This window comes from Meleagris gallopavo, chromosome 1 (assembly GCF_905368555.1).
Source record: "Meleagris gallopavo chromosome 1, MGAL_WU_HG_1.1, whole genome shotgun sequence".
In the NCBI taxonomy this organism is placed as follows: Eukaryota; Metazoa; Chordata; class Aves; order Galliformes; family Phasianidae; genus Meleagris; species Meleagris gallopavo.
Genome location: NC_139404.1, coordinates 77,380,695 through 77,399,450, shown reverse-complemented (window position 1 = coordinate 77,399,450; position 18,756 = coordinate 77,380,695). Strand labels below are relative to the sequence as shown.

At 44.7% G+C, this 18,756-nt stretch overlaps 1 protein-coding gene across 1 annotated transcript in view; it reads right to left on the bottom strand.

The window, feature by feature from the left end:
- TBX15 (T-box transcription factor 15) overlaps positions 1-17,908 on the bottom strand; it is an 87,532-nt gene extending 69,624 nt beyond the window's left edge. Inside the window, exon 1 of the mRNA XM_003202683.4 lies at positions 17,399-17,908. Within this exon, the coding sequence (XP_003202731.1) occupies positions 17,399-17,600 (202 nt within the window). The 5' untranslated portion in view covers positions 17,601-17,908. The remainder of the gene's footprint in view (positions 1-17,398) is intronic.
- Between the last annotated feature and the right edge of the window lie 848 nt (positions 17,909-18,756).

Here is an 18,756-nt window from a genome sequence, read left to right as displayed (position 1 = left end):
GCAATTCACACCTTCTTCTGATATTCCACTTCACCAACTGTACTCTACAAATACATAATGGGAGTGATGTGAAAAAGCCTGAACAATAGGAGAGCAAACTAACTTCTATACAAAAAGAGTATTCTCCTACTCTTAACAATTGTTAAAGCATTAATCAATTCCTCATTTAGAACGCTGCCATTTTGTGTAGCTCTTTGCTATTTAATTTGGTATATATTCTTAGGAAGCCATTAAAACTGTAAGTGTCTATCACAGAATCACAAAATAACACAGAATGGCCAGGGTTGGAAGGGAACCCCACAGCCTTCTTTTCTCCAGGCTGAACAAGCCCAGTTCCCTCAGCCTGTCTTCGTAGGGGAGGTGCTCTAGCCCTCTGATCATCTTTGTAGCCCTCCTCTGGACCCTCTCCAACAGCTCCCTGTCTTTTTTGTACTGGGGGCTCCAGACCTGGATGCAGTACTCCAGATGGGGCCTCACAAGAGCAGAGTAGAGAGGGACAATCACTTCCCTCTCCCTGCTGGCCACCCCTCTTCTGATGGACCCCAGGATACCGTTTGCCTTCCGAGCCGCAAGAGCACACTGCTGGTTCATGTTAAGTTTTTCATCTATCAAGACCCCCAGGTCCCTCTCCACAGGGCTGCTCTCAAGGACTGCTTCATCCAGTCTGTATGGATGCCTGGGATTCCTCCTGCCCAAGTGCAAAACTCTGCACTTATGAGCTGAGTGTCTACTTATACCATGCAATAGTTGACCAGAATCTTAAGTGCTTTAGAGACTGAACATCATCAATCACAATGTCATTGTTTTGTAATGACCAGTTATCAGTTATCACTAATATTTTCCACATTGTCATATTATTGACATGCAGCTAATACTCGATAACATTCTTTGTCCTCTAGATTTAGTTCTTATTCTTCCTCTTACGGTGAGCAATATTCTTTCCAGTGAATGTACAAGAAGACAGGGTTAGTTTTCTGACTAGTTATTCATTGAATAGTTGAAACAAGTTTAGAAATCCTCTCATTTCGACATTTAAATTAATAATGTTTCTTATTTTAAGGCTGGGAAGCCACAGGTTTTTCTTCCCCAGAGAAAATATCCTTTACCCTATTCCACATCCAGATGCCAGCATTAAAAATATTAGCATGATCTTCCTTCTAACAGACAACGAAAAACCAAGTGCTGCAAACGTGAATGAATGCAAGACTTACTCAAAATAACACAGGGGCAAACTATTCAGCAGGAAATGTAATGCTCCATCCTAATGTCCAGGTCCACAAAAGTATTTAGGTACCTCACAAGTCCCATTGATGTTGCACCTTTGATATCTGCAGCCAATGGGCATTCACGTAGTTTTCCAGACAGGATCACAACTAGAGATTATTTCCATCTTGAATTTTTGTCCTTCCTATCCTTTTGTTATGGCTAGTTTAGTTCCTCTGTCCTAAACTGTTCTGTGGAAAAAAAGAGGTAATTTTTTAAGACGTTAGTTTCTCTCCATTTGAAAGACCACACTAGGCTCTGGTTTAGATTGTCTTCTTAAAGTAGCCTTGCACTATTTTTTACATCAAAATATGAAAATTAAAGCTTCTCGGTACTTACTACTGATTTCTGTGGTCATATTTTCTTTCTTATTACCCACCATGATCCTATTTCCATGTCAGGAATTACAGTATTCTGTTAGTGTTCTGCTAGTCAAAAGCATTAAAGTGCACCAGGAAGCTGTGTTGTGGAGTACAATGGGAATTCATTAGTCACTTGCATGTGCTGAGTTGCTATCCAGAAACATTTCTCAACTCCATCTATATAATTGGCCACCCAGATTCCTTAAAAAAGAACAGCTCATGGACTAAAACAAACTGTTGCCACAATGGTTTTCCCTTACAGCCAAGAAAAAAAAAGGCAAAATATTTAATGTTTATTTATTACTTTCGTCTTCACATTCTCCTTTCTTGCTTTTCTCAGCTTTAGTTGTGCTTCCAGACTGTTTGACCAGTGATCTGTAAGTTCAGTTCCACTGGTACTGAATGCAAGGACTTAACCTTGGTAGTATTAACTGCAGTAGGTGTGGAAGCAGGCTCCACTGGAATCACATGGATTGTCATTAGAAAAAGAAAACAACAACAACAACAAAAAAAACTACAATTAACATTATTGGTTATTTGAGCTCGTTTTATATTGAATTCATCTGCTAAGTATTTTTTTATATTTTCTCTATGGCATTTCCACGCATTGTTCCACTCTCTCCCCAGTGTTCAACCAGAAGGACAATGGGAGAAAGCAGTTCCATATTTTCAGCTATCTGTACACAAATGGAGCCAACTCAGGCTTCTATTTTATTCTTTCCTAAAAAGCTCCCAGGACAGGAAAGGAATGCTGGAACAGTCCTGTCCATAGTCGCATGTTCCTGAGCATCCCACAGAGGGATGTTGTTGCTATTATTTTAACAGCAGATCTCTGCTGTTGTTGCTATTTTAATGGCAGATTTTAAAGCTTCCGCTGACATTGGTACAGGCCCTGAAGCTCAGCTAGAGAAACAGAGGTGGCGAGCAGATGGTGATACAAAGGAGGAATGTTGTATCTATAAATATTCTAGTGAAATTCACATCCAGCGCTCCACGCAGGAGCCAACAAACTACTCTAAACCCTTAATGCTGGGTCTAAATTAGTCTTAGCTGGTAAATGCGTTCTTAATCTGAGTTTCTCTGCCAAGGAGATTTTCACTCGTGGGATCTATTTATTTATAGAAAATCACTGGAGGAAAAAAAAATAATAAAAAAAAGTTTATTCTGTATTAATTTTCATTAGAAAAATGTTAGCGTTTACCAAATAAGGGGAAACATTTCCCTCTGGGTTGTTGGGGCTTCTGAAGCATCCCAAAGGATGGGGCAGTGGTGAAGACATCCATCTCCAGGAAAACATTCCTGAAGGTTTTGTCAGATAATGTTACAGTACATCAGTTGAATCTGTGACAACTCAAACCTTCTCCCTAAAACTCTGGAGTGTTTTAATACTCTGAACTTCTGAACACAAGTATTAAGCACTAAGTTCTGCATTCAAATGGAATTCTTGATTTTGCCGTAGATGAGAGTGCGTTGGATTTAGGATGATGAGTCACAAACACTGTTTTCTTATCACTGATTTATCATTGACTGAGTACTCAAGAGCTGCCTGAAACAAAATGAGCAGCTTCGGAAACATCTTGGTCTGAGGATGATGGAAGGTCAAGCAGAAAGCAAGTGGCAGGACACGGAGCCAAGCTCAAACCGTATATTAGATTCAGGGTGCAGGTTAGGAAAAGGTTTTTCACCAGAGGATGGTGAAGCCCTGGAGCAGACTCCCCAGGTCAGTGGGCATGGCCCCAAGATGCTGGAGTTTAGGGAGCGTTTCGGTGTTTGTATTTGGTTCGGTTCGTATTTTGGGTTGTGTTGTGTGGAGCTGGGAGTTGGACTTGGTGACCTTTGTGGATCCCTTCCAACTTGGGATGTTCTGATTCATCTCCTTGATATCCACATCCCTCCACCGTTGCCTCCAGGAAGTGTAACATGCTCTAACCTGAGTAGCACAGAGCAATCTATGCTATGAATATCCATGTGAATCTGAAAAGCCTAAACTGGGAGGGGTGAGTTCTGATGTTTAATTTTTAACTTCAAGTGTCAATTTTTTTGCTAGTTGTGGTAAAATGTATCTTCTTAACTATTTCTCTATTCATCATATTGTGAAAGAATATCCACTATTGTAAAAAGGGAATTTTGTATTTGGCAGATATATATCAGTAATAAGAGAGTGCAGAATCCTTCATCATTGGGTACCCTTTTACCAGCAGTGAACTGGCATTATGCAATTGGTTTTGTTTCCACAAATGGCACTCAGATCTCAGCATTGAAGAAATTATGGCAAAGCTGTGTGGAACTGTGAAACAGTTGCCAAGACTGAGAAAAATGTTATAAAAGGTCTAAATACTAACAAACACCTTACCTATACTCACAAATCAGCTGTACTGCTGTACTAAAAGAAAGAGCAGGGCATAAAGATTGCTATGTTTCTCCATAAACATCCTGTGACTGAAGTCCAAAAGTCAAGAAATAGCAAAACTCCTTTCTCTATCTTTTATCTCAGGTTGATACTCAGAAACAAAGATAATTTTTACCTAATGGCTCATCCCCCTATTACTGTTGTTAATCATACTGGGAGTGGTGGAGTCTTGTGCACTGGCTGTACACAGTTCTGTCAAATGACAGTGGGCTTGCACCCAATCAGCTCTAGCACAGGCTAAAACCAGCATGCTAGACTTGAATTTTGAATTATGGTCATGTATGTCACTATAATACTTAAAATTTTTAATGCATATAAATGATATAAACATTTTTATTTCAATTTTGAATGTAATTTAAGACTTTAGATTTAAGTAAACGTGTAAATCACATCTGATATACAAGTGTTTTCCATCTCCCAGGGTCAATTTTTCTGAACAAGGACATGTAAGAGATCACAATTTCACTTTTCTTAACATTCTGTCTTGCACTGACACCATAAAAGATGATGGCAGGTGGCTTCTAAATGAAGTTCCATCATCAGAACTGCCAAACATGTAAAATAAGATCATGCACAAAGGGAAATAAAATCAAAGTTCCATTAACGTCTAATGGCAAGCAGCAGTAGGGCTCCATAATTTTATGTTGAAAGGAAAATATGGAATGAAAAGAAAGAGTGTGGTTCATCACCTTACAACTACAACAATTTCAATCCATGCTATGGCCAGTTCTGCTTAAAGTTACATACTTATACGATGAAAAATTACATTCCTTTCTGAAGGGTCTATCCTTTGCTGGAGTTACACATCACATCTAGAATTCCTGCAACTGAAGTACTAAAATTACATTTCAGCCTACATCCTCTATTGTTTACTTTGTGCCACTGACAGAACTTTATGCAGTTTCCATTTCCCCTACAGTCAGGCACCGATCCTACACACACACGAGTGTGAGTTCACCTTTCCTGCTGGGAGTGATTTCAAGGGAGACTCGCGGCAGCGAAGGACGGGAATACATTTTGGCAGGATCGGGGCCTCAGATAGCAAGGAGGAAACTGGCTAACAGAAACCACCTTTGCAAACACAAAAAGTGGAGCAGGAAAGATCCCAGGAACAAAAATTGGAGTTCAATACACTTTTAAATGCCAGCCAGCATTTTTAAAGGGAGCGCCGCTGGAGCTGGAAAATTTCAGAGCTTCTTTTACGTTCGAGTTGAGAGTGTCCCTTTAAGGGTTTACGGTATGGCACAGCCCAGGGTTTGCTTGGTATGGCTTTTCCTAAACTATTATTTTCTTTTGCTGAGAGACTCAGCAACTAAAAGTGCAGCTTTTTCTTCTTCACAGCTGTTGCTCCTGTACTGCTAAATATTTCCCCTCCAGCTTTTGCCCTTGCCTCGTTCTCGGGATGTAAATGATGCAGGAATTTCTGCTGCTCTGCTTCAGTTTAGCAGAGTGATAATCTCTGGCAAATGATGGCAATCTGTCTTTCATTAAAAAGAGGTTTTTGCACTTCTGTTTAGCACAGGGAATTTTTTGAACTGTCCTCCCAAGGAAGGATTTCACCCCCACTTTTGCCTTGAGGGAAGCCCTTGCTGCCACAAATATATATGCTGGATCCATGGGAACGCTGCTGCTGTTGAGTGACTCCCACCGAAGACAGCAGCAGGGCGACTTTCATGTCTCAAGTCCTTACTTCAGGTAATTGCTGCAAGCTAAATTGAGCAAATAGATGGATAAAGAGATGCTTCTCTCATAAAAACACAAGATAATTCTCTTCTTAGACAAGAAAGTGTGCTTAAGTTCTGTGGGAAAACAAGTGCCACTGCTGGAAAAAAGTAAAATAAAATGCAAGTTGCATTCTTCACCAGAGCAGAACTATCCTATTTCTGGCCATCAAACATGATGCCAATATCAGTTACTGCTTAAACAAACTGTAAGTGCTAAACAGAAACATAAAAGACAGATATTTCTCAAACACTTAAAAAAAGTTAAATGTTCAAATTCAGGACTTCAGTCAGTCCAGATTAGACTGTACTCTTATTTCAGAAAAACACACATACTCAGAATATTATTAATATAATATATCCAGTATGCAATACTATAAATCTGTCTATATAGAGGGACTTACACATGCACACAACATGAGGAGAGTATATAACAAGTAAAATGGGATTTGAATGCAGATGCTTTGCTGTTCACGCTTTGACAGTCACTTTTACTGAACTGGAGGAATTTCCTCCCTGCGAAAATCCCCAGTTTTAACAAAAAGAAGAGAGAGAGAGAACTGCATTCAGTTTAAATGGGTGAGAATAGATATTTGGAAAAAAATCATGGCCACTGCACAGCCTCTGCTTAAACACAGTGATATGATGACTGGATTGCTCAGCTGCTTGCTGAATTTGGCCCTAAATAGATATCTAAGGACTTACTTAAAGAGAGAAAGGGAAGATTTAAAATAAGTTTTGAAAAGCGATGCCCTCGTAAAAAATAACTTTATCTGTTTGAGCTTAGTCAAAATCTTATAGAGGAGAGAAAAATGGATAGATTCACACTTTCAAAAGTGCTGTGTATAAGTGGCTCAATCACTGATTCCTTACCAAACCGGGAAGCTCTCCGAGGCAGCAGCGTCAGCTGGGAATTCTGTTACTTTTAACCAAATGAGGAACGTGAAGAGGAAGAAATAACAGAACTCTGCAGATATGGCCTTCTCATTTTAGATTGCTCTCTGCATCTGCAGATGAGAAATCACTGCTTTCTGTTCCCTTGTTTATGTTCAAGGTACGCAAAATGTACAGGTATCTCTCTCAGCATCCTAGGCAGAGGAAGGGGAACTGCATGCCAGGGATTTTCTGATATAGTTCACAAAATATACCTTTATAAAATGGAGGTTTAACCTGTGATTTATTGAGCTCTGAACCAATGCAAGACCTCTGTTCTGCTTCACAAATTTGTTATTTCTTCATTCTTCACTTTGGGTTTTCCCTGTACTGTGAATTCTGAGTTCTTGTCCCAGTATCATCAGGGGTCACTTTGAATTTGGTATTAAATGATGCCAAACTCACCGCTCAAGTAGAATAATGATTGAGTTCTAGTTGAAGTCTCTATTCCCCTCATCACGAAGGCAGCAGGGAAGAGTTAGGGACATTTCACCTCTGTGCTCAATGCAGCAAATTGTGTTTCACCTAATGAAGTGCGCATCTCAGTATGTATATGGGAATAACTGTATCCAACCACAGTGTAAATGGTTGGCGGAAATGCTGCATTATTAAAGGGAGGTGACTAACCAGCAACACCTTCAAAACATTACTCTTTGTACAACTGCAGTTTGTCCCAAAGCCCTCATCGTGGATTGGCGCTCTGCAGCGATGTTAATGCAAACAAAACAAAAAAGAGAGCTGATCCAAAAAGCCACTAGTGTAAGTAAGGACGTGTAACATCCTAACTGCTAACAATGAATCATCTTGCACTCCACAAATAAAGGGAGATGAGCATCCTGATTTGCAGGAGAAAACGTGATTAATGTCATGACTGAGACTCAAAAAAATATTATGAATCTGGAGTAAAGCAAAAGAGAAATGGAAAATAGGGGAAAAAAAACAGCCTAAAAAAGCCAGACTTGTATTTTTCAGGAAAAACAGAGCAAATTAGCTGGCATAAAATTCACTGGATGACTATGGTAATAATATTTTTCTTCCCATGTATCTGTACAACAAACATCACTGTGTTGCAGTGAATAGCAACTGTATGAGATGCAGCCATGTAGATCCCAGCTGAGGATCGCCAAACGTTTTCATGAATAATCAGTGAGCATCTCAATTTTCATAAGCAAAATGATTAAGGGCCGATTCATGAGCAAATACACAGCTATTGTCATAAGAAATCATTATTGTATTCATAATTCTTCATTTAGATCACAAGGCTCTTCCAGTCTGCACAAAGGAACAGCATTTCCAAGAAATTTTGCTGCTGTGCAAAAATCCTGTCTTCCTCCTCCTCTCTGTCCCCAGCCCCAGCAAAGACACAGAAATACACACAGTCACAAGTAGAAATTGGGAGCAGAAGGAGAGACTGAGTTTTCTGGTGTAGCCGATTACCGTAAGTAAACTTTAATTACTTCCTTAACGATATGAAAAGTGCAACACATAATTTAATTAGCAATTAGAAAATGCCTCTAGGTATACCTATATAATAAGAAACTACACCCATTGCAATAATGGCTGACATGCTCCGTAGGGCACATAAAAACACTTCTATTTATGGATTATTTAAATATGAGTAATATAAGGAACAAAAAGCTCTGATTTTTATACACAAAGGAAATCAATATTATACAAGAAATACAACTGCATAATAGCATAGATCTAAAAAAAAATCTACACACAACTTCTGCTGACTATAAAATGTCTGAAGCTCTGAATAAAAGTGGCAAGGAGGATTTAAAATGTTTTTCAAAATAAATAAATAAATAAATAAAACTTCTTTGGAGTTCATTGTAAGTGAGAATATTTCATTTTAATATTTCTCCTGCAATTTCTGATTTCTTTTACATCAAAACATGGAGGACAAAACCCATGGGAAGACACCTTGTTGGTTGGTTTCCAAAAGCTTCTATACGAGTAGTTTTCCCTTCTTATTTCAGGGCCATCACATATCTGTGTCGTACAAAATGATTACGCATTTGTCTGGTACAACGTACTGCTTTCATAAACCCTGTAACCCTATTCACTATAACAGTATTTTGCATCTCGAGGAGCCATGCAATTCATTATTTTGTGGGGAAAACAACATGACGCATCCCAGATGTAGGGGTAAGTCTGAAAATAGTCTCTAAATTCTCCCCACACCATGGTCAGCCATTGGGGTAGGAAACAAAACACTGAACACTTCCTTCCTCCTCTGACCTTTCCTGTCTTGTTTCTCTTGTTCCTTCCCAAAAGAGATCCCCTTTTGTACCTAGTTTTCTACTCCTTTACCCCTTTTAGATCCTTTCTCCCCATCTTCATAACCATTTCATCCCCACCAGAGTCATGCAAAGGGGACCTCAGTGTCAGAACGGAGCTACTGCAGCAGTTGCCCAATGACATTCTTTGTCGCACAGCGCAAAGGGAAAGAGGCAGCAAATGTCTCAAACATTTTCCGTTCCCTTTTGGGGCTGAACTGCTTTTTTTGACTGATATTTAAAGAATCAATTATTCCCACATTACTCTGGGTAAATGATGCTCAGCACCTTAATATTACTCTAGCAATCCATCTTGAAACACTCTTAATAAACAGCCACCCTACAATCAGATCTTTCATTCCAAAGAGCAATGGGGGGAATTTTTCCTCAAGCTTCATTATACGACTCTATTTTCACAAGAGCTATCAATTATTGACCATTCCTGTAACAGCACACCGCTGGCAATCTTCATGGCCACCCTCCCTTCTCTCACCCCCAGCACAATTTCCTGAGTCCTGTGGTAACCAGAATTGCTCTGCCCAGAACAACCAGAGTGGGCTGCAAAGGCAAAGCTGGATTTGCAGTGCAGGGAGCTGCACAACAGCAAACCGGCATTATGGCTGCATGCAGATAATGGCAGAAAGGAGTGGGGCTGCCTCGCCGACAGACTTTGCTAGAGCTGTCAGATGGTAAATGAAGACTTTTTGTGCTTGCTCCAAGAAGCCTGGCACAGGAAACACCCAAATCCTACAATAATAGATCTTCTGTTTATCTTTTAAATTCTGAAGTGAAATAAAAACCATTAGGCACCACAGCCATGAGCTACATTCTACATTTTTCCAGACTTTCTACATCCCTCTGGCATAAGAAACAAAAGGACAACTTCTCAGTTTAAGAAAGCAGCCTTGTCGCCTTGTATGGAGCACTGCAGTGTGGCTTTACACAGCTCAAAAGCAGGAGTGCTCAGACATTGCAAGGCCAGGCATAATGCCGAGCTTATATCAGACCCAACACAGCAGTTTTCATACTACCATACATTTGCAGAAGAGCTGAAGACAAAAGGAAAACACAGTTCTCTCATAGCATAAAAATGATCCTCCTGGTGTTACCCTCACAGTCAAGATTATTTTTTCCTACAGACAGACCCAGTACTCCAGTAGACCAAAAGAAGCCCAGGAAAACACGACGACTGCAGTTCCGACAGCCCTAGCGTGAGCATTGCATAGCAAAGAGCAAGGAGCAAGCAAGGGTCTGATTTGTGCAATTCACATGTTTGCAAAAGGAGATGTCAACTGAAGGTTAGGATTGGATTTAGGATTGCCCATCCCGGTTGTTGAAAGGCATTGTGCTACATGGGCAGCAGCAGAATCCATACAATTTCGGGACTGAAGTCTGCTTTTTTGAAAGTTGGTAGGAGCGTTTCCATCAAGGTCTGAGTGGATGCAAGTGATACTCAACAGGTCTCCTCCTTCTGCCTTTTCATCCCAGTAAAAAAAAAGTGCTTGAAGTGCACTAAAACTACTTTTACCTCTCGCAAGTGCAAAGTGCATCTACAGCGCTAAGATAACTTCTTCACTGAAAGCAGAATAGAATAATAACACCTATGCACAATGAATCATTTCACTTAAAGAATCATCTGAGTGGGGCTGAGGGAAGTCAAAGTGAAAAAAGCCCATCATCTCTAAATCTCTCCATCTCTTCTCAAGGTCCCTTCTTCCTCAGCAAATTCAAACCTACAGAACTTTCAAAGACTCCCTGCCCTCTTTGTACGGTGCGCCATGTATTGCTAAATATTACCGTATATCCCTTGGAATTGTTATCTGACCAGAAGCATCCACACGGTCAGTCAGCACTTTCAATACCTTGATTAGAAATGCTGCTGTTAGCTGATGTATCTTCTTCACAAGTCTTCTACGCTCTCTGCTCTCATTTAAAACAAAGGCCCTCTGATGTCTTCAGTTCTCCTGTCAGTTTGGGGGCAGGTTTTTGATCTGACTGCTCTTTATTTTCCAAAGTCCCAAAAAGTAGACGCTTAGTTTTGTTAATTCAGTCATGGGAAAAGCATTCACACCAGCCAAGAGCACACCCAGCCATCAGGGGAAATCGCAGCACCGTAAGTCATTCATAATTGTTCCGTATGCGCTCAGCTGAGCGCAACTGATATTCAAACAACTTTTGCCGTGCTGATTTCTATCTATCTACTGATTGTTATGATTGTTTGTATGGTCCGTTCTTAACCAGCCATTAACGTGATCTTTAGAAACTGTAAATGGGTTTGTCTATAATTTCTTCCCAAATTCCTTTTCCAAGAATCATGTATGTGGACATCACCAAAAATGTCCATTCAACAATATTCAATGATTTCCTGTGCTCCCTCACAAAGGAAGAGTACTTAAGAACGAGCGGGTGCGAGTATGCTGTACTGAAACTATCCCTTGTGACAGTTTTTTGTTTGGTGTTTTTATTTTTGTTTCATTTTAAATACAATGAATTGACAAAGAGAACATGTCTTTGGAGAGATGAAAAAATAGTTATGTTGGATTTGGGAAATCACTTCGTTAGAAGAAGAAAAATTAACAGGTAGGTTCTTTTAAAAGCTCAAATACTTGATTTCATTATCAAAATCAAAATCTCTCTCTCTTTTTTTTAAATTTAAAACACATTTCAAAATTAATTTTTTAATTATTTTTGAATTAATTTAGACAGGAAATCTTGGAAATAATTTTTAAAATGGTTGTGTGACTCAAAAACAAGAAGCATTCCGATAACACAAAAGTAAGTATTTAAAGGTTGGCCAAAACCGAAGTTTTCCCATTTCTAAATAAAATTATTAAAAAAGAATTAATAAAGAAAAAATTAAAAAAGTAAAAGAGAATGAGAAGAAGAAAAAAAATAAAGGAGCAGAGGAGAAAGGAGCTTCGATTCAACCAAAGCTGAATCCCTCCTCAACATCTTCCTTTTTTTGGCTCAGCCTCCCCACGGAAGATCCCTCACTGATTTGGGTGCAGGCAGGAGATTCCCCCAGCCCGGGCTCCCCTGTTGCTGTGAGTGCTGACTTGGGGCGTCACATCCCCATACCTCCCCAGTCTTTCTGCGATGTTGCACTCACACACACACAACAAACAAGGAGCGACTCCTTGTCAGTCCTTTTCAAACGGGAATATTTTTGCAACGAATGCTTTTGTCGCTTCTCGTATTGATTTGCTAATTCATTGCTGTCTGATCGTGCGGAATGCGCAATTAAAGGATGCCAATGGCGTGAATGTCGTTGCTGGAACTTGAACGGGCGCTATGTTTCCTATCAGTATTAAAATTTCTTAACCGGTTTCCAAAGTGATTTTCATTACCAGAACCCCCCTTTATTTGTCCTTAGCCCTCCTCAACGGAGCATGCCACGGGATAGACAACAGGTACCCAGCAAGCAGACAGGACGGAGTGGTAACCTGCTTTAAATGGTGATGGAGCAAAGAATTAAGTGGTGACGGAGCAATTGTTTTGATGGAGGAAGGAAAAAAAAGAAAAAAAAGAAAAGAAAAAAAGGAAAATGAAAATAAAAGAAAGAAAGAGAGGAGAGAAAAAGGAAAAGGAAAAGAAAAGGAAGAAGAAAAAGAGAGGAAGAAAAACGAAAAAAGGAAAAAATTTCAGCGTCGCCTCTCGGGCACCCGCTCCGCAGCGCCCAGCGCCGCTCCTGCCGAGGGCGGACATCGGACGCACAGACCCCGGTTCGCCGCCCGCGCACCGCCGCGTTCCAGAGGGTCAGGACTCGCCATTCCTCACCAATGCCCGGGGAGGCTTCGGGGAGCCGAGAGCTGGCACCGAATCCTGCAGTTCCCTCAGCGGGCACAGCTCCTCCGGGCATCTCTATCAATCTCTGGAACGTGGTCAGTGTTAGAAAACTGAAGCTTTTTCCACTGAGCCTTGCTTTACGTCAGCAGTGCAAACTACAGATCTCAGTGTGAGCTCTCAGGGTGACTGAAACCGCATGTGAACAGATTTTGCTTACAGCAGGGACTGATGTAACTGCCGTACAAGCTGCTTGAGATGTACCCGGCAATGTTCCGAGTGCTCCCAGATTGATTTTAGCGCGTTTTTTGAACTATTGTAAGCCTTAATCTAGAACAGAACACTGTATTTGTGTGTGTGTGTGTGTATGCATACATATGAACAACATAACACAGTTCTTCGAAGCTTGAAACCACGAAAGTGGAAGCAGAGCCATACGGAAGGTGAGCTGGAGGGACGCCTATCTCTGACCAGAGGTGACCAAAGCGGTATTGCCGTGCTGTGAAACGATGCAAACGCTCTTTCCTGCACTCTAGGAAGACATTTTTCGACTTTTCCATCTGAAAGAAAGCATCCGTTTCCTAGGAGGCAGATAGGACTGAAGGGGGACGCTGCTGCCCGAGGAGGGGCCGATACTCGATACAGGCTCTCGGTCCCGAGCGGGAGGAGGGAGCGGTGATGGATGGTGCGGAAGGAATCACAGAGCTGCGCCGGTAACAGAAGCTCTCTGGATTCTCCCACAGTTCTTGTTAAAGACAAGACATGTCGATTGATCTAACAGCTTTCCCCGCGGATGGAACTAAACTACATTAAAAAAAAAAAAAAAAATGGTGACGATTTAAAATACATTTAAAAGGAGGACATGAGTTGATGCCTTTTCTCTTGCTTCGCATCCGTAACGCACTGCGGGCTCCGCACCTCCTCGGGGCAGGCGGGACCGCACCGCTCAGCTCCGGGCACCCCGCTCAGAGCTCGCTACGGCTCCGGGATCCCTGCCCCGTCGTGGTCGCAGCCCGAGCCCTCGGGGTTCGCATCGCCGCGCGTGGGAGGTACGGGGTCGCGATGGGTTGAGGTGCTGCGGAGGTGGCCTCGATGCTCCCCGCTCGAGAGGATGCAGCAGGTGGGAGGGAGGAACTTCTGCAGCCCCGCTCAGAAGTGAGATGGAAAACTCGATGCCAGAGCGGGGGGTTCTGCCAAGCACAAAGCCGACGTTCCACGACACGCAGCTCGTGGTGGCGGAGCGCTGGTCAGCTGCCCGGCCTCAATACGGCGCGAAGGCCGCCACTTCTACCAGACACAGGCAGAGCGCAAAAAGCCCTCAGGTGCCCCACGCCCACACCGCTCCAACAACAGTCGGAGCGAGAACCGGAGTCACCTCCTGGGCACGGCCAGAAACGGAGATGCACCAGGATGAGCAACCAGAAACAGATGTGTACATCGAAACAAACAAACAAAAATAAAACGAACCGAATTCCTCACGCTTTGGGAAAGCGCTCGCCACTGCAGCGGGAGGGGGGAACTCCGGCCCCTCAGCGATGCGGCCCCCAGGCTGGGTGCGCGCCCCTGGACGTGCCGCGCTCTGCTCTCATATTGATCAATACCGCTTCGGGCAGCGCACCGGGCGGAAAGTAACTGACAACGCCACGTCTTCGGGGATGGGCAAAAATCACACCCTCGAAAGTGTGGGTTTTTGGGGGGGCTGTTTGGTTGGTTGGTTGGTTGGGTTGATTGTAATCGACGTGTTCTTTTTCTTTCTTTCTTTTTTCTTTTTCTTTTTTTTTTTAACGCCAGATGAGGCTGCAGTGGAGGAATTCGCTTAAGAACACGCTGACGCCTTTCTGTCTCTGTGGACGACACGAGTACCGAAACGCACGGAACTGCACATTTCCAACAGCACTCCTTCGCTCTGCTCCCGGAGCTCCTGCGGGTCCTCCCGTGTAGAGCGGCCGCGTTTCGGAAGGGAAATCCCGGGCTCCCATCGGAACTTTCCCCAGAGCCGGCGGTCGGCTGTTCGCCGGGCCGAAATCCCCCCTCGGCCGGGAGCGAATCAGAGACACAGCATCGCCGGGGCCCCACGACACGCAGCGGGGTCTCTCGGCTCCGCGTGGGGATGCGGCAGCGCTATAAGAGCCGCCGCCTCCCACGGTCCCGCATCGCCCCACGCGCGGCTCCTCCAGGCGCAACGCGGAGGTCGTGGGAATCTCTCGAGGTTCCCCAGGCAAAACGCGTTCCACGGCGCTGCGGCACAGAGGAACAATCTCATTTTTCTCACGGTATTGGCGCTGGACGCTGTAGCCTAGAAAGGAGACATCCCCAGAGAAGGGCGGCGAGGAAGAGGACGGAACCTTCCTCTCCCTCCCTCGGGCGGCACTCCGTTCCCTGGGGCGGACGAAATGCGGCGCGGTGAAGCCCCGAGGGCTCGGAGTGACTCTTTGCGAAAAGTTCGATAAATCGGGGCCCGTTCGCTCTCTGCTGCGCCGAATCGGTGCGCGTTTTTGCCGCGTTCAGTTCGATGTCCGGGGCCCGCACCAATACGCCTCCGGCACAAGCGCTATACCCGCTCTATTTCCTACGCCATTCAAAGCAGCGATTTGAAATCGGGAAGGTTTGGGACGCTATAAAAACTCCCTCCTCCAATTTTTGGTATATCGCCAGAGATTTGGCGACGTTTAAACGCTTGAGGTGTAAAGTTTGTTCTTAATGGGGCCTTATAAAGCCGGAATGTGGGGGCCATTACGCCGCCGCGAACCAATTTCCACCCGGCAGCAGAGGTGCGCTGCGCGGGATTTGGCTTTAATGAAGTGAGCGCGCAATTTGCAGCTGGGACTTCGTTTAAAGTCTATCAGCCTCCCCGAAATGGTTTCCCGAACTGTTCTTGATTTCCTTCGCTTTATGAAAAACACCACCGCGGCTCTCCTGGCCTCGGACGCTTTGCAGCCGTTCTCTGTCAGTCGCCCGCCCGGTGCGCAGGAGTGTTGGGCTTTTTAGTTTTTTTGTTTTTTTTTTTTTTTTTGAATTCGTGGAAAAAAGGCCAAATTAAACTTATAGACCAACACAAAGACATTGTATAGACGCCGGAAATTAGTGAGAAACGGTACTAAGAAAGACCAATGAGCGCACCTTTCTGCCTTGGCAAAGCAGATTTTTGTCTCTTCCTTTCTGTATTTGTTATTTTGAAAGAGGAATACCCCAAAGCCGTGATTTCTATCCTTTTTTTCTTTTTCTTTTTCTTTTTCTTTTTTCTTTTTTTTTCTTTTTTCCCCTTCTATTTTCCGCTGTTCTCGTTGTTCGTTGCCGCCGGGCGGCCGCTGCACTCTGTCTCTCCGGGACGGTGCCGGTAGCACCGCGCAACGGGAGCGCAACGGCGGGGACTGCGCAGCGCCGGGTCTCGCTCCCTCCGGAAACACTCGGCAGGGTTTTTACTACAGATTTCTTTCAGTTAATCGTTCGGTGATCTGTTGCTTTGTTTTTCTCTTTACGTTTCTCTAAGTTTTTTTCACGGCGGCCTTTCGGCGGCTGACACAGTAAAATCGCCATATACTTATATTTTGTAATATATACAGTACAATACATAAATAGCAATATATACCGTGCAATATATGTATATTGCGGTAGGTATATATATACGTTACAAAGGGATTTAAGCTTGGTGGAGCGGCCTGAGAGCGGGGGAGGAAGCTCCTATACTTTCTCCTACGTGGTGGCAGCAGACATCCTTTGGTCTTCTCTCCCCCAGCACCCCAATACTGAAGGAAGCGTAATTACCGAGAGCGACCTCGCTCCGAGACCGAGTCCCTCAGGGGCAGCGACGTGGCCCCGTCCCGTTCGGCGGCGCTCAGAGCCGGCGCGCACCCACCCGCGGCTCCGCGGCTGCGTTGGAGGATCGGAGAGATGTGACCGAGGGGATAAGGGACAAGAGGAGCCCCAGGGCTTCGCTGGAGCCGGAGGAGAGCTCCGGGCTACCGGCTGCCTTTCAAATAAAATAGGACGTGCAATAAATAGTAGTGTATAATAATAGTAGTGTATCACAATCATCGTAACAATCTTAATAGCGTAGAATAGTAAGTGTAGTAAATAATCGTGTTAATATTAATGGTAATAATAATCGATTTTAAGACACGGGAGCGGAGCCCCATGCTCTCCGTCCCCAAGCACCACTCAGCCCCTTTTCCCCCATCCCGCCGCCCCCCGCTCCCTCCCGGCCCTTGCGGGTCCCGAGCTGGGCACGGCGCTGCTCCGATGCTCTCCTTCTGTGCCCGGCACGCCGCTCGGTGCCGACGGGGCAGACTCAGCTGTGACTCGATTTTTGTGCACCCCAACCCCCCGCGGTGGGGGGGGACCCGGGCTATGCGGTGTGCTGCGTGTCCCACCGCGATCAGCACAGAGCACAGAGGCGGGAGGAGAGGGGGAAGGAGGAAGCGGGAGACGCTCGGAATCCGAGAGAGATTTAGGACCGGGAGGGAAAGTGGGAAAGAGCTGCGGAAAAAATCACTGTAAACCGAAAATACTAAGAAGAAAAATAACACAAATCCGAGAAATCTCCGCACAACGCCTTCCCCCCCCCCTTCCCTTCCTTCCCCGACCCCCCCGCCCCAGCTCCGGGAGTTCCCTGCAGCGGCTGCCGGAGAGCGGGGCGGCACTGACCGGGGTTGAGGTCCAGGCATTGCGTCGGGTCCTCGCCGTCGCCCAGCTGGCCATTGGGGCTGAGGCTTTCCATGGACAAATCCAGCCCCTTGTCCTCCCAGTCCCGCAGTTTCCTCTTTTTATTCGTCCCAATCAAGGCTTCGACAGAGAATGCGTGAGCCCGGGAGCTGAGGGCCACCGCCGACCTCCGCCTCTCGCTCATCTTCCCCCCGGCCCGGCCCTGGGCGGACGGCCCCGCGGCTCCAGCACTAGCGGCACAGCCCCGTCCTACATGGGGCTGCGGTGCTCCGCGGGCAGAGCGGGAGCTGTGCTCTGCTCACAGGGGCCGCGGGCCGGGTTTCATCTTTTTTTTTTTTTTTTTTTTTTTTTTTTTTTTTTTTTTTGCCTTCTCCCCTTTCCCTCTGTCTCTCTCTGATTGATCCAAACTTCTGGGATTTTTTTTTTTTTTTTTTTTCTCCGAGAGTTAGGCAGGCTGCGTGCGCCTGTCAAGGGGGAAAAAAAAAATAGTGAAAATATATATATCGTTGACCAATGGGAGAGAGGGATCGGGAGAGACCCAAAAGCTGTGGACCAATGGGAAAGGAAGGAGAGTCGGACTTCGGAACGAGGAATTTTGGCTGTCCGCGGCCCCCGAGCACCGGGCGGGGAGTTAACCCTTCGCGGAGCGCCGCGCTCTGAGTGCGGGGAGGTATCGGCTGTGGCACTCCTGCTCCGCGCAGCCCACGGGCTCGGGAAAGAAGCCCCCGAAAATTAAAAAATAAACGACGTGAAGTGCTCGAAAGCGGCCTTAAAATCTGGGGGTGCCGGACCGGAGGGTGCTGCTCAATCGTCATTCACGCCGTGTGTCGTGGGGTCGGCAGTGGGGTTGGCGGCAGGAATTTCTCGCTATGTTTTGAAGCGAAACTTACAATGTTTTTATTTTATTTTATTACTCTATCCTATCCTATCCTATCCTATCCTATCCTATCCTATCCTATCCTATCCTATCCTATTTTTGCTATTTAATTTAATTTAATTTAAATTTGGCTTATTGTATTTTACTTTTATTTATTTTTTTCTGTCATTTTAACCATTGAGCGAACAAACCCTCCAGGTACACCCCCGGGAAGCGGTAGAGATGGCATCGGCCCCTCTGCCTGCTCTGTCCCAAACCCTTCGAGCTCTCAGGAAAAAGGGAAATCGGGGCCGAATTCCGAGAGGGGAAGGCAGCTCTATGATCGAAACGCGGGGATCCGTGCGATCGAGCGAAACCCCGTCTGGGGAAAATGTAAAGAGAGTTACATCGCTTCCGAGGATCGAGGGGAGGCTCGGGATAAACAATAAATAATTCTATAGGATGAATTAGGCTTAATGTGGAT